This window comes from Rhinichthys klamathensis, unplaced genomic scaffold, assembly GCF_029890125.1.
Source record: "Rhinichthys klamathensis goyatoka isolate OS25496 unplaced genomic scaffold, OSU_Roscu_1.1 h1tg000111l_1, whole genome shotgun sequence".
Lineage (NCBI taxonomy): Eukaryota > Metazoa > Chordata > Actinopteri > Cypriniformes > Leuciscidae > Rhinichthys > Rhinichthys klamathensis.
Genome location: NW_026606649.1, coordinates 8,094,297 through 8,113,902, shown reverse-complemented (window position 1 = coordinate 8,113,902; position 19,606 = coordinate 8,094,297). Strand labels below are relative to the sequence as shown.

The 19,606-nt window shown below is 42.4% G+C and overlaps 1 protein-coding gene across 2 annotated transcripts in view; it reads right to left on the bottom strand.

The window, feature by feature from the left end:
* The window catches only part of nlgn4xa (neuroligin 4 X-linked a), a 156,787-nt gene that overhangs the window by 23,648 nt on the left and 113,533 nt on the right, over positions 1–19,606 (bottom strand). For both annotated transcript variants that reach the window (XM_056254404.1, XM_056254405.1), the window contains one exon: positions 10,369–10,554. In XM_056254404.1, coding sequence (XP_056110379.1) covers positions 10,369–10,554 — 186 coding nt within the window. The remainder of the gene's footprint in view (positions 1–10,368; positions 10,555–19,606) is intronic.

Here is a 19,606-nt window from a genome sequence, read left to right as displayed (position 1 = left end):
CCGTTACTAGCACAGAAGTCCAATAACAGAACACCGCTCGGGTTGAGATCAGGGGGGCCGTTCCTCCCAATCACGCCTCTCCAGGTGTCACTGTCACTGCCCACGTGGGCTTTGAAGTCCCCCAGTAAAACGACGGAGTCCCCAGTCGGAGCACTTTCCAGCACCCCTCACAGAGACTCCAAGAGGGCCGGGTACTCTGCACTGCCATTCGGCCCGTAGGCACACACGACAGTGAGAGACCTATCCCCGACCCAAAGGCGCAGGGAAGTGACCCTCTCATTCACCGGGGTGAACTCCAACACATGGTGGCTGAGCTCGCATGCGGGCCTGGCTCCAGGGTGGGGCCCCGGCTGCGTCACGGTCCTAGTTTTTCCTTGCAAAATAAGGGGTTTATGAACCGCTCTTAATCTGACTGTCCCCTAGGACCTGTTTGCCTTGGAAGACCCTACCAGGGGCATATAGCCCCGGACAACATAGCTCCTAGGATCGTTCGGGTACTCAAACCCTCCACCACGTTAAGGTGGCAGTTCAAGGAGAGGTTAATGACAGTATTTACTATAAATGAAACCGGAGGACTTCTGTATGTTGTAGTGTTCGTCCTGTTTTCAGTACGATTATTATGTACACTGCAATGGATTATGAGGTAATAAACAGGTACAATTTTAAACCGGCTTCTTCTCAAATCAATATTCTATGTACCTGTCATTATTTATGTTGTGAAAATTCCACAGGGAAATCCAGGAAACTGGGTCAGAACCATTACACTGGAAACCAGAGAGCGCTCAGAAATGCTGTGTGACACTAACAAGACTCCAATGAATGAATGAATACACAGGGCTCATAGGCAGTTAACAAGGGTAATGGCACACAGGTGGAAATCCGGGCAATGGGTTATGGGAAATGCAGCCCATGATGAGATAATAAAGACAGAAGAAGTGCCATCTGGTGGCTATCATAGGCACTCAGGTGGGCAGGCGTGACAACAAGAAAATAGGTAACACTTTACAATAAAGTTTCATTTGTCAGCAGATCAAGATCAACCTTGTTAACTGTGCTGCTGCCTGTCTTGGCCAGGACGCTCTTGGAAAATAGATTTTTAATCTCAATGAGTTTTCTTTCTGGTTAAATAAAGGTAATAATAATAATCAAATGTTGTATTTGTTAACATTAGTTAATGCACTGTGAATTAACATGAACATGAAAAAAATGTTATTTACTAACATTAGAAATGTTAATAAATGTTGTAAGCAGGGTTCTAAATTAACAAAAACTTACTAGCCAGTTTGGCCGGTTATGCATCAGGCTCTGTTCTCGGTCATTTATCCCTCTGGCAGTACTTCCTACATTTCCCATGAACACTGTGCCGTAATGCTACGTGATGACGATTCATACGCCCATTGGCTGCGCGCAGTTTGCAGTGAAACCAGCGCGAGAATTGATCATGGAAACGAACGTATGAAACGTACGCGTCCATCTACCAGAAAACACAAGGAAGATGAAGAACGAACGGAGCCAGAGCAGGGAGCATAGACTGAAAGAGGAGGGAGCTAGTAAAGTAGCTAAAGTAAAAAGTTAAGATTAAACTAAATGCGGCGGTGGTTGGGACAGACTTCTGGGTTTAAATTTAAATGTCGTTTAACGAGAGATAGCCTACGCTATTTTTTTAAGTTTAAGGTTTTTGTCATTATTTCTGAACAAGCTTATACATTAGGCAATATACACAACAAGCTTACTATATATCTTAAGGTTTTCGTTTAGTTGAAAACATTAAACAATATGTGTAAACAAAAAATATAAACAACAAAAGCATTTAAGCTCAAGCAGCGCAAACGGGGAAAACGCAAGAAAAAGAAAAAAAGAAGCAGACTGCGCAGTTATCGTACAGAACGTACATACTCGAGTCAGCATATGATTATCGTGTTTATATTGTTTCACCTTCATGTTGAGAAAAACAATAATATCCACATGCTCCAGTGAGAAAACGCTCTGCGCTGACACAGACGTTGCAGAGACGCGTGTGTGTGTGTGCAAAGTGAAGTAACAGCACTTTGCGTTCCCTTTCGAGGGAACTCGCGATGTGTCATCGACGCTTTGGGAACGCCCCCAGCGTGAATGCGTCTGAGCATCAATGTCAACTAGTCCAATGGAAAGAATGAGCGTCACGGGCGGGTGACGTCATGACCAGGAAGGCATAAGAGCACATCCGGTGAAACTTGGCATTAGCTTCTGTGTCTCAGCAAGCGATCTGTGTCATTTTGTCTCTGTCTATTTACTGTTGTCTGTTGCGGAAAAGGATGGAAACTAAACAAGTGTACAAACAGTGTGCTTCTCCCTGCTCGCGTTATTTAACGGGTGGGGACACACACAAGCTTTGTGTCATTTGTTTGGGAGTGGAGCATGCGGTCTCAACCTTCGAGGGGGCTGAGTGCCAGCATTGTGAAATGCTACCGCTTCGCATGCTCCGCTCTCGCCTGTCACTCTTTCATACCTGCCAACTTTGAGTTTTGCTCGGCGTGAGATTTGTTGACGGGGGGGGGGTTGAACGGGGGGGGGGGTAGAGACGAGTGAGATTTGTTGATTGGTGGTGGTAGAGACGAGTGAGATTTGTTGATGGGGGGGGGGGGGGGGGGGTCGTAGAGACGAGTGAGATTTGTTGACGGGGGGGGGGGGGGGGGGGCGGTCTCGCTCGCGCAAGGTCTCTCGCTCGCTCTACGCGGTTTGGAGCACAATCTCTGTCTCGCATGCACGCTCGCTCTAGATAACGGGAGATTTTTTACGAATTTGCGGTATAACTAGTCGATCACGAGTGGCTCAACGGGTAGATATATAGATAAACTCATCTTCCAGGCATTTGACCGCCCGGGTTGACACTTCTGCGTGAGAAATCGGGAGTGTGGCGTGTGAGCGTGTGAAACCAATCAAATGCGGGTGTCTCACGGCCAATGCGTGAGAGTTGGCAGCTATGCTCTTTGATAAAGAGAGTGGGCAGGCTCGCAATCCGCAGGGATCAGGACCCGCGTCTGCCGAGGCAGCGCGGAGAATGCATTCCTGGGGATCGCAAAAGGATCTTTCGGAGGGGTTGGAGACGGGTCCGAGGGCTCTTTCTCCTTCCTTACCCGAAAGATCCAGCGCTCCCCCCCCCCCCCCCCGGTGTCGGAAGCACGCTCTGCGATTTCTTCCGCCCGGGGAGAGAGCCCTCCATTACTTCATTGCTCTTCCTCCGAGGAGGTCGATGCTATGAGTTTGGAGAGTGAAAGCACACACATGGGGGAAAGAGATTCACAATTTATTTCCCCAGCATATGATGAGCTGGTGGATGTTATGTCGCGGGCTGTAGATAAATTAAAGATTGAATGGCCATCTGATAATAGGGGCGCTCGTCCTGAGAGTAAATTAGATGAGCGCTTTTTATCTTCTACTGCTTCATCTCCACCACGAGGGCTTCCATTTTTTCCTGATCTTCACAATGAGATTTCTAAATCATGGAATAAGCCATTCTCATCACGACTTTTCAGCCCTCAAGTTAATATTTATTCAAGAATTAGAGGGCTGAAAGAGTATAGTTATGAGGTGATGCCCCAGGCGGAACAGAATTTAGCCAGCTATCTTTCCCCTGGTCCCGCATCGTCTCTGAAAGCCTCGGCTTTGCCCACTAGACCGCTCAAAGCCACGTCGGTGTTAGTGGGCAAAGCTTATACGGCAGCAGGTCAAGCTGGAGCATGTCTGCATACTATGGCAGTGCTTCAGGCTTATCAAGCTGACCTGCTGGGGGATCTGAATAATAGTGAGGGAGTTAGTCATGACGATATTCGAGAACTTCGTCGGGCTACCGATCTTTCTCTCAGGGCTACTAAAGAGACCGCCAGAGCAATTGGGCGGTCTATGGCAGCTTTGGTAGCTACTGAGAGACATTTATGGTTGAATCTTTCGGAGATTAAAGAAAAAGATTGTGCTTTTTTGTTAGATGCTCCGCTTGAACCTTCTGGTCTCTTTGGTGACGCAGTCCACGCGGTCGTCGAGAGATTTCAGGAGTCAAAAAAGCAAGCGGACGCTTTCAAAAAGTTTATCCCTCGCTGTGTCCAGCCCCCTGGGGCTGCTGGGCGTGAGCAGCCCCAGCCATCAAGCTCATCATATCGTGTGCATCAGAAAGAGAGTGTTGCGTCTCGTGCACCTCCACGTGGAAACTGGAGACAGACGCAACCCTCTCAGCCGAAGTCTTCTAAGTCGAAGCCGGATCTGAGGACCGCTCTTCAGGCGAAGAAGACTTCGGCTCAAAAAAAAAAAAAAAGGTCCTGATGTTCATGCATCAGGCCTGTGAGGACAGCCCCGACCGAAATAGAGCGGTGTACACCTCATTATACGGTGCCCGTTCCATTTCGGGGTCCTCACGAGCCCGTTCTGCCAACCCTGCCACCCTCGGTGCCTCGAGAGGCTGGTTCCCTTAGTAAATTTTCTGGCAGCGTGGAAGCTTCTGCCGAATATTTCTCATTGGGTCCTGCAGATTGTAGAGAAAGGATACAGAATCCAGTTTGGTTCTCGTCCTCCTCGTTACAACGGGGTGCTGCCCACAGTGGTGCATCCCGAGCAGGCTCTGGTAATGGAGCAAGAGGTAAAGGCCCTGTTAGCAAAGGAAGCTATAGAACAGGTGTTCTCACCCGACAGAGAGTCGGGTTTTTACAGCCGTTATTTCATTGTTCCAAAAAAGGATGGGGGGTTGCGTCCCATTTTAGATCTTCGTCTGTTGAATCGTTCAGTACAGAAACTTAAGTTCAAGATGCTGACACTCAAACAGATGGTGACTCAAATCAGATCCGAGGACTGGTTTATCACGATAGATCTGAAGGACGCTTACTTCCATATCTCCATCCTCCCTCAGCACAGGAAGTTCCTAAGGTTTTCTTTCGGGGGCAAAGAATACCAATATCGGGTTCTTCCTTTCGGTCTAGCTTTATCACCCCGCACGTTCACGAAATGCGTGGCTGCAGCTCTAGCCCCTCTCAGGCTTCAGGGCATACGTATTCTGAACTACATCGACGACTGGCTGATTCTGGCGGAATCAGAGCAGTTGGCGGTTCGGCACCGAGGTGTCGTTCTCGCTCATATGCAGATGTTGGGGTTGAGGCTCAATGCCAAGAAGAGTGTTCTTTCTCCAGTACAGAGAACCACTTTCCTTGGTGTGGTATGGGATTCAGTGACGATGCGGGCCACTCTATCGCCCGTTCGTGTAGCTGCTATCCTGACAGCCACCAAAGAGCTAAAGCTAGGCCAGTCACGCACTGTGAAACAGTTCGAGAGACTGTTGGGTCTCTTGGCGGCAGCGTCCAACGTGATACCTTTTGGCCTGCTGTACATGAGACCTTTACACTGCCCTACAAAGGCTAAGTGCAGTAACTACGCCACCATTGAAACTGAGAAAAATGCCTCTAAAGTTTTCATACTGGCCAGTCCAACATGTAGCAGGTCCAATAGTGTTGATACTTTCAATTAATACCTTTTTAGGAAGGAAAATTATATATATATAAAAAAAGACCAATGATATGACCTTTGACCCCAAAAATGTAGATACTGCACTCTGCCTTTGAATTACCTTGATCAACTAGAGCACTATTACAAAAGCAAAGTGCAGTATCTACAATTTAGATGTGTTCAGACTTCCACATTTTTGTATTCCTTATGTCTTTTAATCTGTTTTGTGGTTTGTTTATAGATGTTTATAATAGGTTGAGAGTATTGAAATTGCTTGTAACCTTCAATAATAATTTTTTGTCCTAATGTCCCTGTCACATCGCAGTCCTAAACATTTTTTTGTCATCAACATTGTAATTTTTCCAAACATCCTTAACATTTTACACACAATCAATGGTATTTTGGTTTGTGGATTTTCATTTTAATAGAAAATTCATTAATTAAATACCAAAACAAATTCATCCAATTAAATCCCAGCCTAGATCTAACCGTTAATTATTAACGTCAAAATAAGTGACTGCCAATGTAATCATTGAGAGTAGAAGATATGAACGGAAAAAGTCGACTGATCTCGATGGTTATTTCGCAACCCATGACTTTCAGCTTGAACTTCATTGGCTATCAATTAAACAACGCGATATTTTACCTAAACCATGTGATGTAGCGTGTGTAATGAGAAGTAAACAACCAAGATAAAGTGACATTTAATTCAAGACCGTCCTTGCGGCTGCAGGTGCTACACGGCTCTCCTCAGGAGATCGGCTAGCACTAGAATGCTAAACTAACAGTGACTTTGCTCCAGTCGACTAACTAAATGTAATCTTGTTAACTTCACAACAATTGGACTAGCTGCCTGAAACGAAAATAGCTTAAGAAGAAATGAAGGCAAGAAACAGAACAGTGACGGGATCGTATTTGGATTATGACAGCATTTCCAGACTGGATAGATGTTACAGTCTTCAAGGGAGCAGGTAGGCTAAAATGGTTTAATATGCTAGCGGCTCGCTATTAAACCGGCTTATGATAATTAATAGATTTAGATGTTATTTGACTGGTTAGTTGTTCATATGTTATCCATCTTCCTACCGTTGTTTGGATACTTGCGTTTCAAAGAAAGTTTCCACCATGGTTTTTCCTCGGGATTGTGCCATGATATTTGTGTCAGTTTTACCATATATTTCTAGCAGCTATCGTGTTTGTGGTGTGTGTGATGGAATGTTTTGGATGGGGCTACTAGGCAGACCGCAGTATCTGCGTCAAAGCCAGGTAAACACAGGCAGAACGTAGTATCTACACTTACTGCGGTTAGCCTCGGTATTAGGTTGGATTTCGTAGTTACTGCAAATTTGACATAGTGATTTCTCTAAAACGGGACCCAGTTGGACCAAGAGCTTTTGTCACAAGACAAAGGAGGTGTTATGAAGCCCATTTTCAGTCTAAACTCAATTTTGACCAAATATGTAGTTACTGCACTTTGTAGTGCCATCCCCCTGGGGCTGGATGCTATGGTGCAGACGTGGCCGAGGCTACGTCTGTACGCATTTCCCCCTGTTGCTCTGCTCCCAGGAGTTCTGGATCGAGTCCGCCAGTACGGAATAACCCTACTGCTTGTAGCACCACGCTGGCCGAGTCGGATCTGGTTTGCGGACCTGATCCATCTCTTAGACGGTCCTCCCTTGGAGATCCCGATCAGGAGAGACCTTCTGTCTCAGGCCGGGGGCACAATATTTCACCCTCGTCCAGAGATTTGGAACCTGTGGGTTTGGCCTCTGAGGGGGCCCAACTCATAAAGAGTGGTCTCTCAGCTGAGGCTGCTGAGACCATCCTAAGCTCCAGAGCTCCAGCTACTAGGAAACTTTATGCGCTTAAATGGAGAGTTTTTTCTGTATGGTGTCACCGACATCAGTGGGATCCAGTTAACTGTTCTGTGAACACAGTACTCGAGTTCCTGCAGGAGCGCTTTACGTCAGGTCTATGTCCTTCCACGCTCAAGGTCTACGTGGCGGCCATTGCGGCTTACCACGCCCTGGTGGGGGGTACATCGTTGGGTCGAGACCCCCTGATTACACGTTTCCTTCGTGGCACATTGAGGCTGAGGCCTGCAACTCGCACTAAGGTGCCAGCTTGGGATCTTGCTATAGTACTAGAAGGCCTGTCTAGGGCTCCGCCCTTAGATTCGGTTTCAGAGAAATTTCTTACCCTCAAGACTATCTTTCTGCTAGCTATTTCTTCCCTTAAGAGAGTTGGAGACCTTCAGGCCCTTTCGGTTTCCCCCACCTGCCTTGAGTTTGCACCGGGGATGGTCAAGGCATTCTTATATCCGAAACAGGGATACGTCCCTAAGGTGCCGACCTTGATTCCGAGGCCTATTGTGCTGCAGGCTTTCTGTCCTCCTCCTTTTACATCTGCGGACCAGGAAAGGCTGAACCTCTTGTGTCCAGTGCGAGCACTGGATACTTATGTTCATCGGACATCTTCAATGAGGAAGTCCGACCAGTTATTTATTTGCTTTGGATCACCTAAGAAGGGTCTTCCTGCTTCTAAACAGACGGTTAGTTAGTGGATAGTCGAGGCTATTTCACTTGCATACGAGTACTCTGACCATCCGTGTCCCTTGGTGGTCAGAGCTCACTCTACGAGGGTATGGCGGCCTCTAAAGCCTTGTTATTTGGGGTTTCTCTCCAAGACGTTTGTGATGCGGCAGGCTGGTCCTCACCGCTCACATTCGTCAGGTTTTACAGTTTGGACCTGGATGCTGCCCCAGGTTCTCAGGTGCTTAGTGCTTAGTTCCAACAGACTGACACTCAGGTACTTGGAATTCTGGCGTTTTGGGTATTCTCGTTCCCAAAGCGTCGATGACGCATCGCGAGTTACCTCGAAAGGGAACGTCTCAGGTTACTACTGTAACCATAGTTCCCTGAGAAAGGGAACGAGACGATGCGTCACCCTGCCATACTTCCTGCATCCCTGTGATCGGCTTGCTTCGACTTTTTGAAGCTAATGCCGCGTTTCACCGGATGTGCTCTTATGCCTTCCTGGTCATGACGTCACCCGCCCGTGACGCTCATTCTTTCCATTGGACTAGTTGACATTGATGCTCAGACGCATTCACGCTGGGGGCGTTCCCAAAGCGTCGATGACGCATCGTCTCGTTCCCTTTCTCAGGGAACTATGGTTACAGTAGTAATCTGAGACGTTTTCTGTTCTTAAACCTGTATCCCTCAACAAAACTTAAAGGAAGCATATCTCAAAATCATTTTGCTAGCAGAAGATATCGGGGTACAGCTGCCAGTCGTTAATGCAGTGATGGACAGCTGCCTCCTCAGTCGACTGCTGTTTCTTTGGATTTCATGTGATTTCTCATTGTGGTGGTGATATTATGATAACTCAGTTTAATTAATAATTGATTAAAAGTAATTCCATTTTGTAATAGGCTATCATTTTCATCGAAGTAATTCCAAACTTCGCGAGGCAGACAACGACATTATGTGGTCAAATACAATCCACTTGTTAAATGCTCCACCCAGTGTATTTAATTATAACTGCGAAAAAAAAATCGAATAGTATTTTATTTTTTGAATAATAATGTTTAGTTTAGTTTAGTTTAGTTCCTTTATTGTCCACAAGTGGAAATTTGTCTTTCTAATTACGGATCGAAAATTCGAATATTCGTGCACATCCCTAATAGATAGATAGATAGATCCCAAACTTGAAATGAAATGTTTGCACTTTCTGTGTTGTATTGTACTTTATATGTGTTTTTCATGCCAACAATGTTAATAAAATGATCAAATGCATTCAGTGGCACTCATAATTTCTCTTATTTTCACCGGAAAAAATTTGGCTAGTGGAAATTCTAAATGGCTGGTAACTTTAGAAAGTTACCAGCCACATTGGCTGGTGATCCAAAAATTTAATTTAGAACCCTGGTTGTAAGAATATATTGCTCATTGTTAATTCATGTTAGTTAATGCATTAACTAATGTTAACAAATGAGACCTTATTGTAAAGTGTTACCAGAAAATATGTATTTATTTGTGATAACAACCAGCTGAATGTTTTCACGGCGGTGTGTAGACAGACTGAAGACGCAGGGAGATGATGAAGTATAAGCGCAAACTTTAATGATAATCCACAGATAATCCACATACGGGGCAGGAAAACACACCTTACCATTAACGTGACCAGACAGAGAATGAGCATGAGGGTACATCTTAGGGGCTGTTACTAAAAACGTAGAACTTCGTTGTCGTGTAAATGTTTTGGGTGCCTGAAAGTGCAAGTTTTTGAAAACGGTCTCCGTCTCCATTTAAACAACAAAAAACGCGAATCTGTGGAAACGATGACGTCATGCACATGCATATTACATTCAGTCTACAGTATAATGTTTCATCACCATCTAATGGTCTGGCAGCAGAACACAGGGTTTTTAGTCGTTTTCGCAGATTCATGTGAATGGGGATCGTTTTGACAATGATGCCGTCTGTACGCAGAAAACTCAAAGGAAAAACTTCTCAGTTTTAAGCGTATCGTTGTCGTGTAAACGTACCCTCAAATAGGAACTCAAACAAGATTATTAATTGAACATAGCTGAAGCAAACAAACTCATAATGACCAAATCCATAGCAACCAGGAAGTGCAGGAATATAAACAAAGGAAAACAGGAACTGAAGGAATACAAACTAAAAGTCCATGAACTAAATAATGGTGACAGATGTACATTATCCCATAAATTCTGACGTTATATCTCACAATGTGACTTCATTATTATTTTATCTCACAATTTTCCATTTGAATTTTTTTGCTCCAGGTCAGAAATGGGTTTGATGGTTTGATAAAAAAAAATGGTTTGATAACATTGTACTATGTCTAATTATCAGTTTCTTACAAAATGCTTTTTACCTTCTGAATAGTGTGACAGGGTCAGCAAGCTTACACAGGATGCCCCAGCTCCTGATCCAAATATAGTCACCCTTTTTGGGTCGCCTTTGAAAGCCTGGATATTCTCTTTGATCCACCGGAGTGCTTGGATCTGGTCCAATAGCCCATAATTTCCTTTGGCTGCCTGGTCACCTGTACTCAGGAACCCTAGTGAGACAATAAACATACAAAATAATAATTATTTATTTTCAGGGGGAAAAAAACAACAACAAGCTTTTAATTTGTTTACCTTCAAGTAATGCATTGCATATTTTCATCCATTATTTTAATAAAAAAATAGTTTTTTTTCCCTCTCTTTTTTTCCCTTATAACCTTTTATTTCTCAGAGATCTGTAGGCCATTTGATTAAAACTTGTTTTCATTCTAATTGTCTTTCGCTTGACACCTTCCCTCCCCCTCACAAAGACATGTACACACAAGAATCACCACACTTGACATCTGAATAGGCCAAGCACAGAATTCTAAAAAGAGACCCTTAATGGCATGCCACGGTTACTTCATGTTAAGGGCACTAATGGCTGCCCTCGAAATTGTCTCATTATTTACCTCTGGACCCAATCTGTCCCACTACCCTTTCACTAAAGTCATCATTGTGAAGAAAGAATATATAAAAAAAAAACACCACTTAGGGTGCAAGAGACATGCTGTTAAGGAACAGATGATAGTTCAAGGTTGCATTTTAGACTCTAATAGGGTTATTTGACTGCCTTTATGGAAAATACTGAGGTTACTTCCATGTTAATTGATACAATTTATCTGCTCATTCAAAGTTGAATGTGGAACTGTGGTGAACTTTTTTCTTCTAAAGTGTAGGAAACTCAGAGGCGAAGACCAGGAGACTTGGTTGTATCTTCAGCAGGATTCTTTATTGAGAACACAAGCTGTGGGTAGCTGCACTCATCGTCAAGTCTAACTAAGGCAGTATATATTGTAGTTTATATACCTTTCAAGGGGGAGGGATTACATAGAGGTGGAGACTCTCTGAAACAAAGCATGTAAATGAAGTACAGGATTCAGCTCGTTACCGGAAATTCCCCAGTCCTGATCTCATCAGCATAACAGTGTCATGTATAGATGGTGATCCAATCAACCTGATTAGATCACTCAAACCTTAACATTATCATAGAGACAAAAGGCCCAGCTGTACTTTGAGAAGTGACAAAAGGTTAATGTCAGCAAGCAGGATGGCTTGACTTAATCTTCTTTAAATCTCATCATCTATGCCTCAAAATGGAAAGCACTGTGTACAGTTTAAATACTATTGTATTGGAACCTAATTAAACATTTAATAAATTTGTAACACTACAGGTGCCTATATTTCCATGGTTAAGGGTAATTCACTCAAATGACATAAAAATTATGGCTTGATGGCATTTTTGCGGAAATCTCCGTGTGGATAAAAGATAGATTCTAATCAAAATTTGGATTGCTAAATAAGGGCAGGACCTTCTAATTAAATGGTGATTTGTCTTTAGGCTTTGTTTGACAAAATCACTCCTTATTTGAAGAGACACTAAATCAAAGTGACAACATACAGCAACAGATATTTCCTCAAAGACGTTTAAATAAACCAAATTTCTCTGATCGGCTTACAGTATGCATGCCAACCTCTTTTAACAGGCTTGTCAATGTGTACAAAATCACAAACAGGTTGACAAATTAGCTGACTGTCTTAAACCCATTAGCGAGACCCAGAAAAGCCTCAAGGGTCTCAATTCTGTTCCTTTGCCCAGTCTTGGATCTCCGATCCTGGCCTCAGGCAAAGGCACTTTCCTCGTAGACCCGCTTAGGGGCTGGTCCCAGACAGCTCTGGACAAATAGGATGAGAAGCATGGGAAGCAAAACTAGCCACTGTAGCTTTTTGATAGAGGGACAGATCCAGTTGGTCATGCCTACACAGAAGGGGCTTGATGTGGTAGAGGGATTACAAAGCCCTGAACAGCATGGGTACTGTAGCTCAACTGGATAACCCAAGCCAATGGTCAAATACAGAATGTCATAATGACAGTGAGGAAAGGATAAAAAAGAAAATCAGAGGAATTCATCTTACTGTACACCTTTATAGAAATATTCTGCTAGAAACAATTGGAAAATACAGTATGTCAGCGTGCAGATTGTAAAGAATCCTTCCTCAATACAATCATGATCCTACAGCTAGCCCTCATTCAGTTTCATGATTCCAGTGAATTTGCCAACAAAATGGAATGATGCTGGCAATAAGATGAGGCACACCTGGTGCACACTGCACCTTGTCCACTATTGTGTCTCTCTTATTTTTAAACCTGATTTCACAACAGTCTATTCATGTGTTACTCAAGACCACCTCTAAGCCTGAATCTTTGAACAGACATCTTTAATGCCTGGATAGGTAAGGACGCTCTCACTAGACTGAATGAATACTGAAAAGGACCATAAAGGAGATAGTGAGATACATCATTAAAATGTTATTTTATTTGAACATCTGAAATAAAGTTTGATGTACTAAGAGATGCAGTTATTTTAACAATTCAAAATATCCTACCAAGCATAAAAATACCATTTATTTTTGTATATAAAAAAAGGAAAATTTTTAGGAAAATGCTTGAAGATTAATACAATAATTTAATAATTTATTTTAGGGTCCAATTCTAGCTATTACCTATGACTTTTGAGTCAATAAACTCCTAATTACTGATTATAAGGTAGTTGATAAGTTTAGGCATTGGGTAGGATTAAGGGATAATATGGTCATGCAGAATAAGGCATTACTATGTGCTTTATAAGCACTAATATGCAGTCAATATCCTAGTAATATGCATGCTAATAAGCAACTTTAAATATAGTGAAATATAAATAGCGAGAATTGCACCCTAAACTAAAGTGTTACCGTATACAACATTAATTCCTTGATGACTATATCAATATGACAATGATGACAATCAATTATATATATATTCTTTTTCAATTAATTTGTGGTATCTGTCAGGAGTTAGTAAGCAGCAATAAAGCTACGGGACAGGAGTAGTGAACTTCATCCATCTAGTTTACTCATAACTTCTGTTCTCCATAATGTTAAGTCATTACACAACAGTTCAGACTTCCTTTCAAAACAGTAGTCCACAACACAATTAACTTATAAACCCACCATAATTGTTTTAATCTAAAGTATTAATAGGCCTAGTATTTGTATTACTTTCTTGACAGCAGAAAAAAAAATGTCTTCTGTTTAAATTGTAATACAATTCACTTATAAACCCACCATAATTGTTTTAATCTAAAGTATTAATAGGCCTAGTATTTGTATTACTTTCTTGACAGCAGAAAAAAAATTTGTCTTCTAATTTAAATTGTAATAAACTAATTTGTTCAAACAATTGTCAAATTATTATTTTTTTTTAATCTAAAACGCAGTTAATTGTGACTAGATTAAAGTCTGACCATGTATACTAAAATATACGGTATATTTTCCCAAATAGTTCTTACACAGTAATATGACAGAACAGAATGTCACTTTATCTATTAATGTCATTAAAGAAGGAATGTTCAAAGGAAAAAGGGAGAAAAATGAATCATGATGGTGATTAATTGATTTCAAAAAAGATGTTAAAGTCTTCATTTGATTTGTGAGGAAACATTTAAAAATTACATTTGTAGTGAACTGAGAAAATAAAACAGTATTTCACAGCATGAGCCGTGAGCCGTGATTCAAGGCATTCAATGGAAAACTGCAATAAAAATGCTGACAATAAGAATGGGACAGTCGACTGGCATGTAAATTCCGCACTTTTTCGTTGATCTCCAAAAATGTTTTCATTGAACTTGTATCTTCTGCAATGTGTTTTGCTGCAGACATCACAGATATAAGAAAGTCAGGAGCTTTTCAAAGGGTCAGAAATACTGAATATTACATAAAGCTCAACAAGCGCATCATGCACCTGTTCACTGAAGGAGCCCCACTGGCAGTCCCTGACTTGGTGCCCTACGTGAGATAAAACCAGGTTGGGGAAAGGAAAATAACATAATAATTAATGACTTAGTAGTTTATATATATATATATATATATATATATATATATAGAGAGAGAGAGAGAGAGAGAGAGAGAGAGAGAGAGAGAGAGAGAGAGAGAGAGAGAGAGAGAGAGAGAGAGAGAGAGAGAAAGAGAAAGAGATGCATAGAGCTCATTCTAAAGCTTAATGTGACATTCTTTTCTTTTCTTTTTTCCCCTTTACAAAGTATTACATTAATACTTGGCCACATGTTCTGGACAGTTTTGTATTAGTGTTTGGATAGACACTCCGTAACATTCAACAAGGATTGATGCAGTTCCCGGTATGTTGTTCAAAGTAAGACCCTCACTAATCCTTTGCTGTATTAAATGGTGAAGCCAGCGAGAACTGCACGCTGAAATGTAGGTCACCTCTCCAAATACTATGGAGAGATCAGAAGGCTGAGCGACAGTAATAAAAAGATCTTGCCAGACTCACAGCAAGCTGCTGTCGCTAAAACACTTCCAACTGTATTCCAAACACACCTCAGCAGGTTGTATGGAAGGAAAGGAAGCTCACGCTGATGTCACCACTGCGATGTAAGCAGAACAATACACTCTAGCAGCAATTCCCAAATATGTCTGCAATGACAGTTATGACTTCTAGGGGGGCAATAAAGTAAACAGGGAACCTAAGAGCATGAGAAGGTAGCTTACTTGATAAGAGCAGTACAAAAAATAAAAAGTGTCTTAAGATATAGTGCTTGTTTATTTGGTGGAACACAAAGCCGACGTTAAACCCAAAAATGAAAATTCTGTCATCATTTACTCACCCTCATGTCGTGCCAAACCTGTGTATGCATTCCCTTTTCTGCATAACACAAAAGAAGATATTTTAAAGAATGTTGGTAACACTTTCAGTTCCTATTGACTTTTTTTGTCCATACAATTGAAGTCAATGGGACCCAAAACTGTTTTGTTTCCAACATTCTTCAAAATATATTATTTTACATTCTACAGAAACTCATCTCCTTGTTCCACGAAAGAGTGAAGATCATACAGGATTTAAGTAAATTATGATGGAATTTTCCTTTTTTGGTTGAATGATTCCTACACCAAAGTTAACAAAGGATTAAACAATTGTGTGAAAAATAAACAACAACAGCTTTGGCTCAAGCAATCAGCCAAAACTAAAACCTCAGGAATTTAATGTAACACAGTCACATAATCTTTTATGTACCTTTTATACTGGCCTGTAAGAGGATGGAGGATATAAGCAACCATAAACTATACAGATAAACCTCAGGGGAGGAGGAGGAGAAAGGATAAGAGTATTAGTAATATTGAGGCTGAATCAAAAGTTACACATTCTATGTGAATGTATTAGATAATATTTGTTTTCTGTTATAGGATGTTACTGCCATACTTGGAAACAAAAGGGACTGTACATAATCTCTGTTTGTATTTATTTTGAATAAATATTTATTTCTGTACACATACGAGTATATCGAAAACCAGCTATTTCTTTTGTCCTTTAGATTTTTAATGACTTTGGGAGCTGAAGCATGAATCGAAAACACCTTGTAGCTAAATCTTAAAAACCTGAGAGCTCAAAACTTTGTACACATTTATTGAAAAGTTTTTGCAATATGCAATAGCTCTTTTTACTTTGTGGCTTGCCAATGACCTGTGACCTTTATGACTATGAGTTTCATAAACATAGCTTTAATCAAGACACAAACATGCTAGAACTTGAATGCTGTCTATCTTAACTACATCATATTCAGGAGAATAACTGTGAGCAAAATAATGTATATTGATTTAATTTCTCTGTGATGATGACATCCTTAAAAATAATGACTGAATAATAACAGCCACAATCATCAAAACTTGTCTTTAATGTCTTAAATCCTCCTTTTGTCTTCAATGCGTACATTCAGCAGCAGCATATATCAAAATATGCAAAAGAGGGGAAAGAATGGAAGGATAAAGGAAAAGAAAGCCCGTATTCTGACAGGCTGATGGTAATAGTGTCTAATTGTGCTCACTGTCAGGAATCCCTTTGGCTCTCAGATGAAATGTTCATTTACTAAGAAGGAGAAGTGAGAGAGGCGTTCTGGATTAGCTCAATTGAGGTCAGGTCACACACATACACAATACCAAGAAGTTTATTCAAGGCTTTATTGGTCACTGTCTTTGTTTCAGGATGACATATGAAGAGCGGTAATAAAGTCTGGTACGGGATATCTAAGGTACAGTTGCAGGTTATAATGATCACCATTAGGGCTGATGGGACATTAATCTCAGTCCAACTTCTATCAGTACATTTACACTAGACCTCAATCTCCAGTTGAGATTATATTTATTGGGATAATTATTGCAAAAAGTGTTCTCAGGGAAATAAGAGTGACCAGATTTTGTTTGACTATACTGTGGAACACAAAAGGTGAATAAAAAAGAAAATAAAAAAAGCCTATATTTGGATACTTTTTTCAGTGTGGTGAAAGTGAATGTAGTTATGTTGTTTATGAGAGAAGTAGACTGTTTTGTGAATGAATAGTTATTTTAAGTCAGATGAATCAATGAATCAGTTGATCCAGTTCACAAAAAAGGTCTGACTAATTAGTTCACAAAATGGAATGTTACGGTTCTTAAGTTCAATTCACTGACTCAATGATACGGTCACAGTGATTACCAACCCAGATTCGGAGTGAAAAGGGATAGTTCATCAAAAATGAAAATTCTCTTTTCATTTACTCACACTTATGTCATTCAGAACCAGTATTTTTTTCTTCTGTATAATATAAAATATATTTTTACTCATTTTGAAAAATGTTCTAAATAATGACAGGATATTAATTTTGGGGTGAACAATCACTTTAACTCTTTCCCTGTGTCATAATGTGGGTCTTGTGTCCTGTCATGTTTAGTGTCATTAGTGTCTTGTCATTAGTTATCCCAGGTGTTTCTTGTTATCCACGCCCCCTTGTTATCCTGTCTGCTCGTTTGTCTCTGATTATTTAAGCCCTGTGTTTCTGCCCTGTCTTTGTCAGTTATTGTATGCATTTACGTACGACGAGTGTCTTGCCTGTTCCGAGTATACCCAAGTCTGTATTAAATAAAGTCTACTGCTGCATTTAGATCCGACTACCGCCTTTGCTTCCACGCAATTCGTGACACCCTGCCTGATTTTTTTTTTTCTTTTAAGTTGCCACCCAGCGCCAGCATTTTTGGTCATTTTCAAAAAACTGTCATGGCTCCCTTTTTTTAAGAAGGGAGACCGGAGGGTGTGTTCCAACTACAGGGGGATCACACTTCTCAGCCTCCCTGGGAAAGTCTATGCCAGGGTACTGGAGAGGAGAATACGGCCGATAGTGGAACCTCGGATTCAGGAGGAACAGTGCGGTTTTCGTCCAGGCCGTGGAACACTGGACCAGCTCTATACCCTCTACAGGGTGCTGGAGGGTTCATGGGAGTTTGCCCAACCAGTCCACATGTGCTTTGTGGATTTGGAAAAGGCATTCGACTGTGTCCCCCGAGGCGGCCTGTGGAGGGTGCTCCGGGAGTATGGGGTCCCGGGTCCTTTGCTAAGGGCTGTCCGGTCCCTGTATGACCGAAGCAGGAGCTTGGTTCGCATTGCCGGTAGTAAGTCAGACTTCTTCCCGGTGCATGTTGGACTCCGGCAGGGCTGCCCTTTGTTGCCGGTTCTGTTCATAATTTTTATGGACAGAATTTCTAGGCGCAGCCAGGGGCCGGAGGGTGTCAGGTTTGGGGACCACGCGATTTCGTCTCTGCTCTTTGCGGATGATGTTGTCGTGTTGGCCCCCTCACACCAGGACCTTCAGCATGCACTGGGACGGTTTGCAGCCGAGTGTGAAGCGGCTGGGATGAGAATCAGCACCTCCAAATCCGAGGCCATGGTCCTCAGTCGGAAAAGGGCGGCTTGCTCACTTCAGGTTGGTGGAGAGATCCTTCCTCAAGTGGAGGAGTTTAAGTATCTTGGGGTTTTGTTCACGAGTGAGGGAAGGATGGAACGGGAGATTGACAGACGGATCGGTGCAGCTTCTGCAGTAATGCGGTCGATGTACCGGTCTGTTGTGGTGAAGAAAGAGCTGAGCCTTAAGGCAAAGCTCTCGATTTACCGGTCAATCTACGTTCCTACTCTCACCTATGGTCATGAGCTTTGGGTCATGACCGAAAGGACAAGATTCCAGATACAGGCGGCCGAAATGAGCTTTCTCCGCAGGGTGGCTGGGCGATCCCTTAGAGATAGGGTGAGAAGCTCGGTCACTCGAGAGGAGCTCAGAGTAGAGCCGCTGCTCCTCCACATCGAGAGGGGTCAGCTGAGGTGGCTCGGGCATCTGTTTCGGATGCCTCCTGGACGCCTTCCCGGGGAGGTGTTCCAGACACGTCCCACTGGGAGGAGACCCCGGGGAAGACCTAGGACACGCTGGAGAGACTATGTCTCCCGGCTGGCCTGGGAACGCCTCGGTGTCCCCCCGGAAGAGCTGGAGGAAGTGTCCAGGGAGAGGGAAGTCTGGGCATCTCTGCTTAGACTGCTGCCCCCGCGACCCGGCCCCGGATAAGCGGAAGAAGATGGATGGATGTCATGGCCCCCAGAATATTTTGTTGAATGAATGTCTGAACAAGCAATATGTCAAAAGAAAGAACATAACTTCTGCTTTTAAACAACAATACACTTCTAACTTCATGGATTATTTTTGATCAACATTAAAATGTGGGTAATTTCATTAAAAATGCTATATTTTGAACAAAATCACTTTTTTTGTCATATAGACTACATCCAAATGGGATTCAGAACGATGATCAAAACATAGCTGAAGTAGATAGTATCCATTAACCCTCTAGGCGCCACGGTCGAGTTTACTCGACAAGATGCGGCACTGAATAAAACGGCCGATTTTGTCAAATTGGGTGTCAAATTTAGTTCGACCTCCCCTCCACTGGATGGCAGACATGTCATACTTCATCCCCGACTCAAAAAAATCGTCATGTTTCTAATACAAAATGTTCGAGTTAGTGCGCATTGAATCAGTGCGATCAAAAGCGGAGCTAGTGTGGGAGTGAGCCATGTTTTCAGAGCCTCTCCGCAATCGCGGCGACAGTATTGTGGTGGAGACTTTGTCTAATACCACTGGGTATGTTAGACGAGGCCGAAGTATTCATAGAACAGTTAGGAGACAACGTGGAGGCAGGGTGGGGAGTCGCAATGAC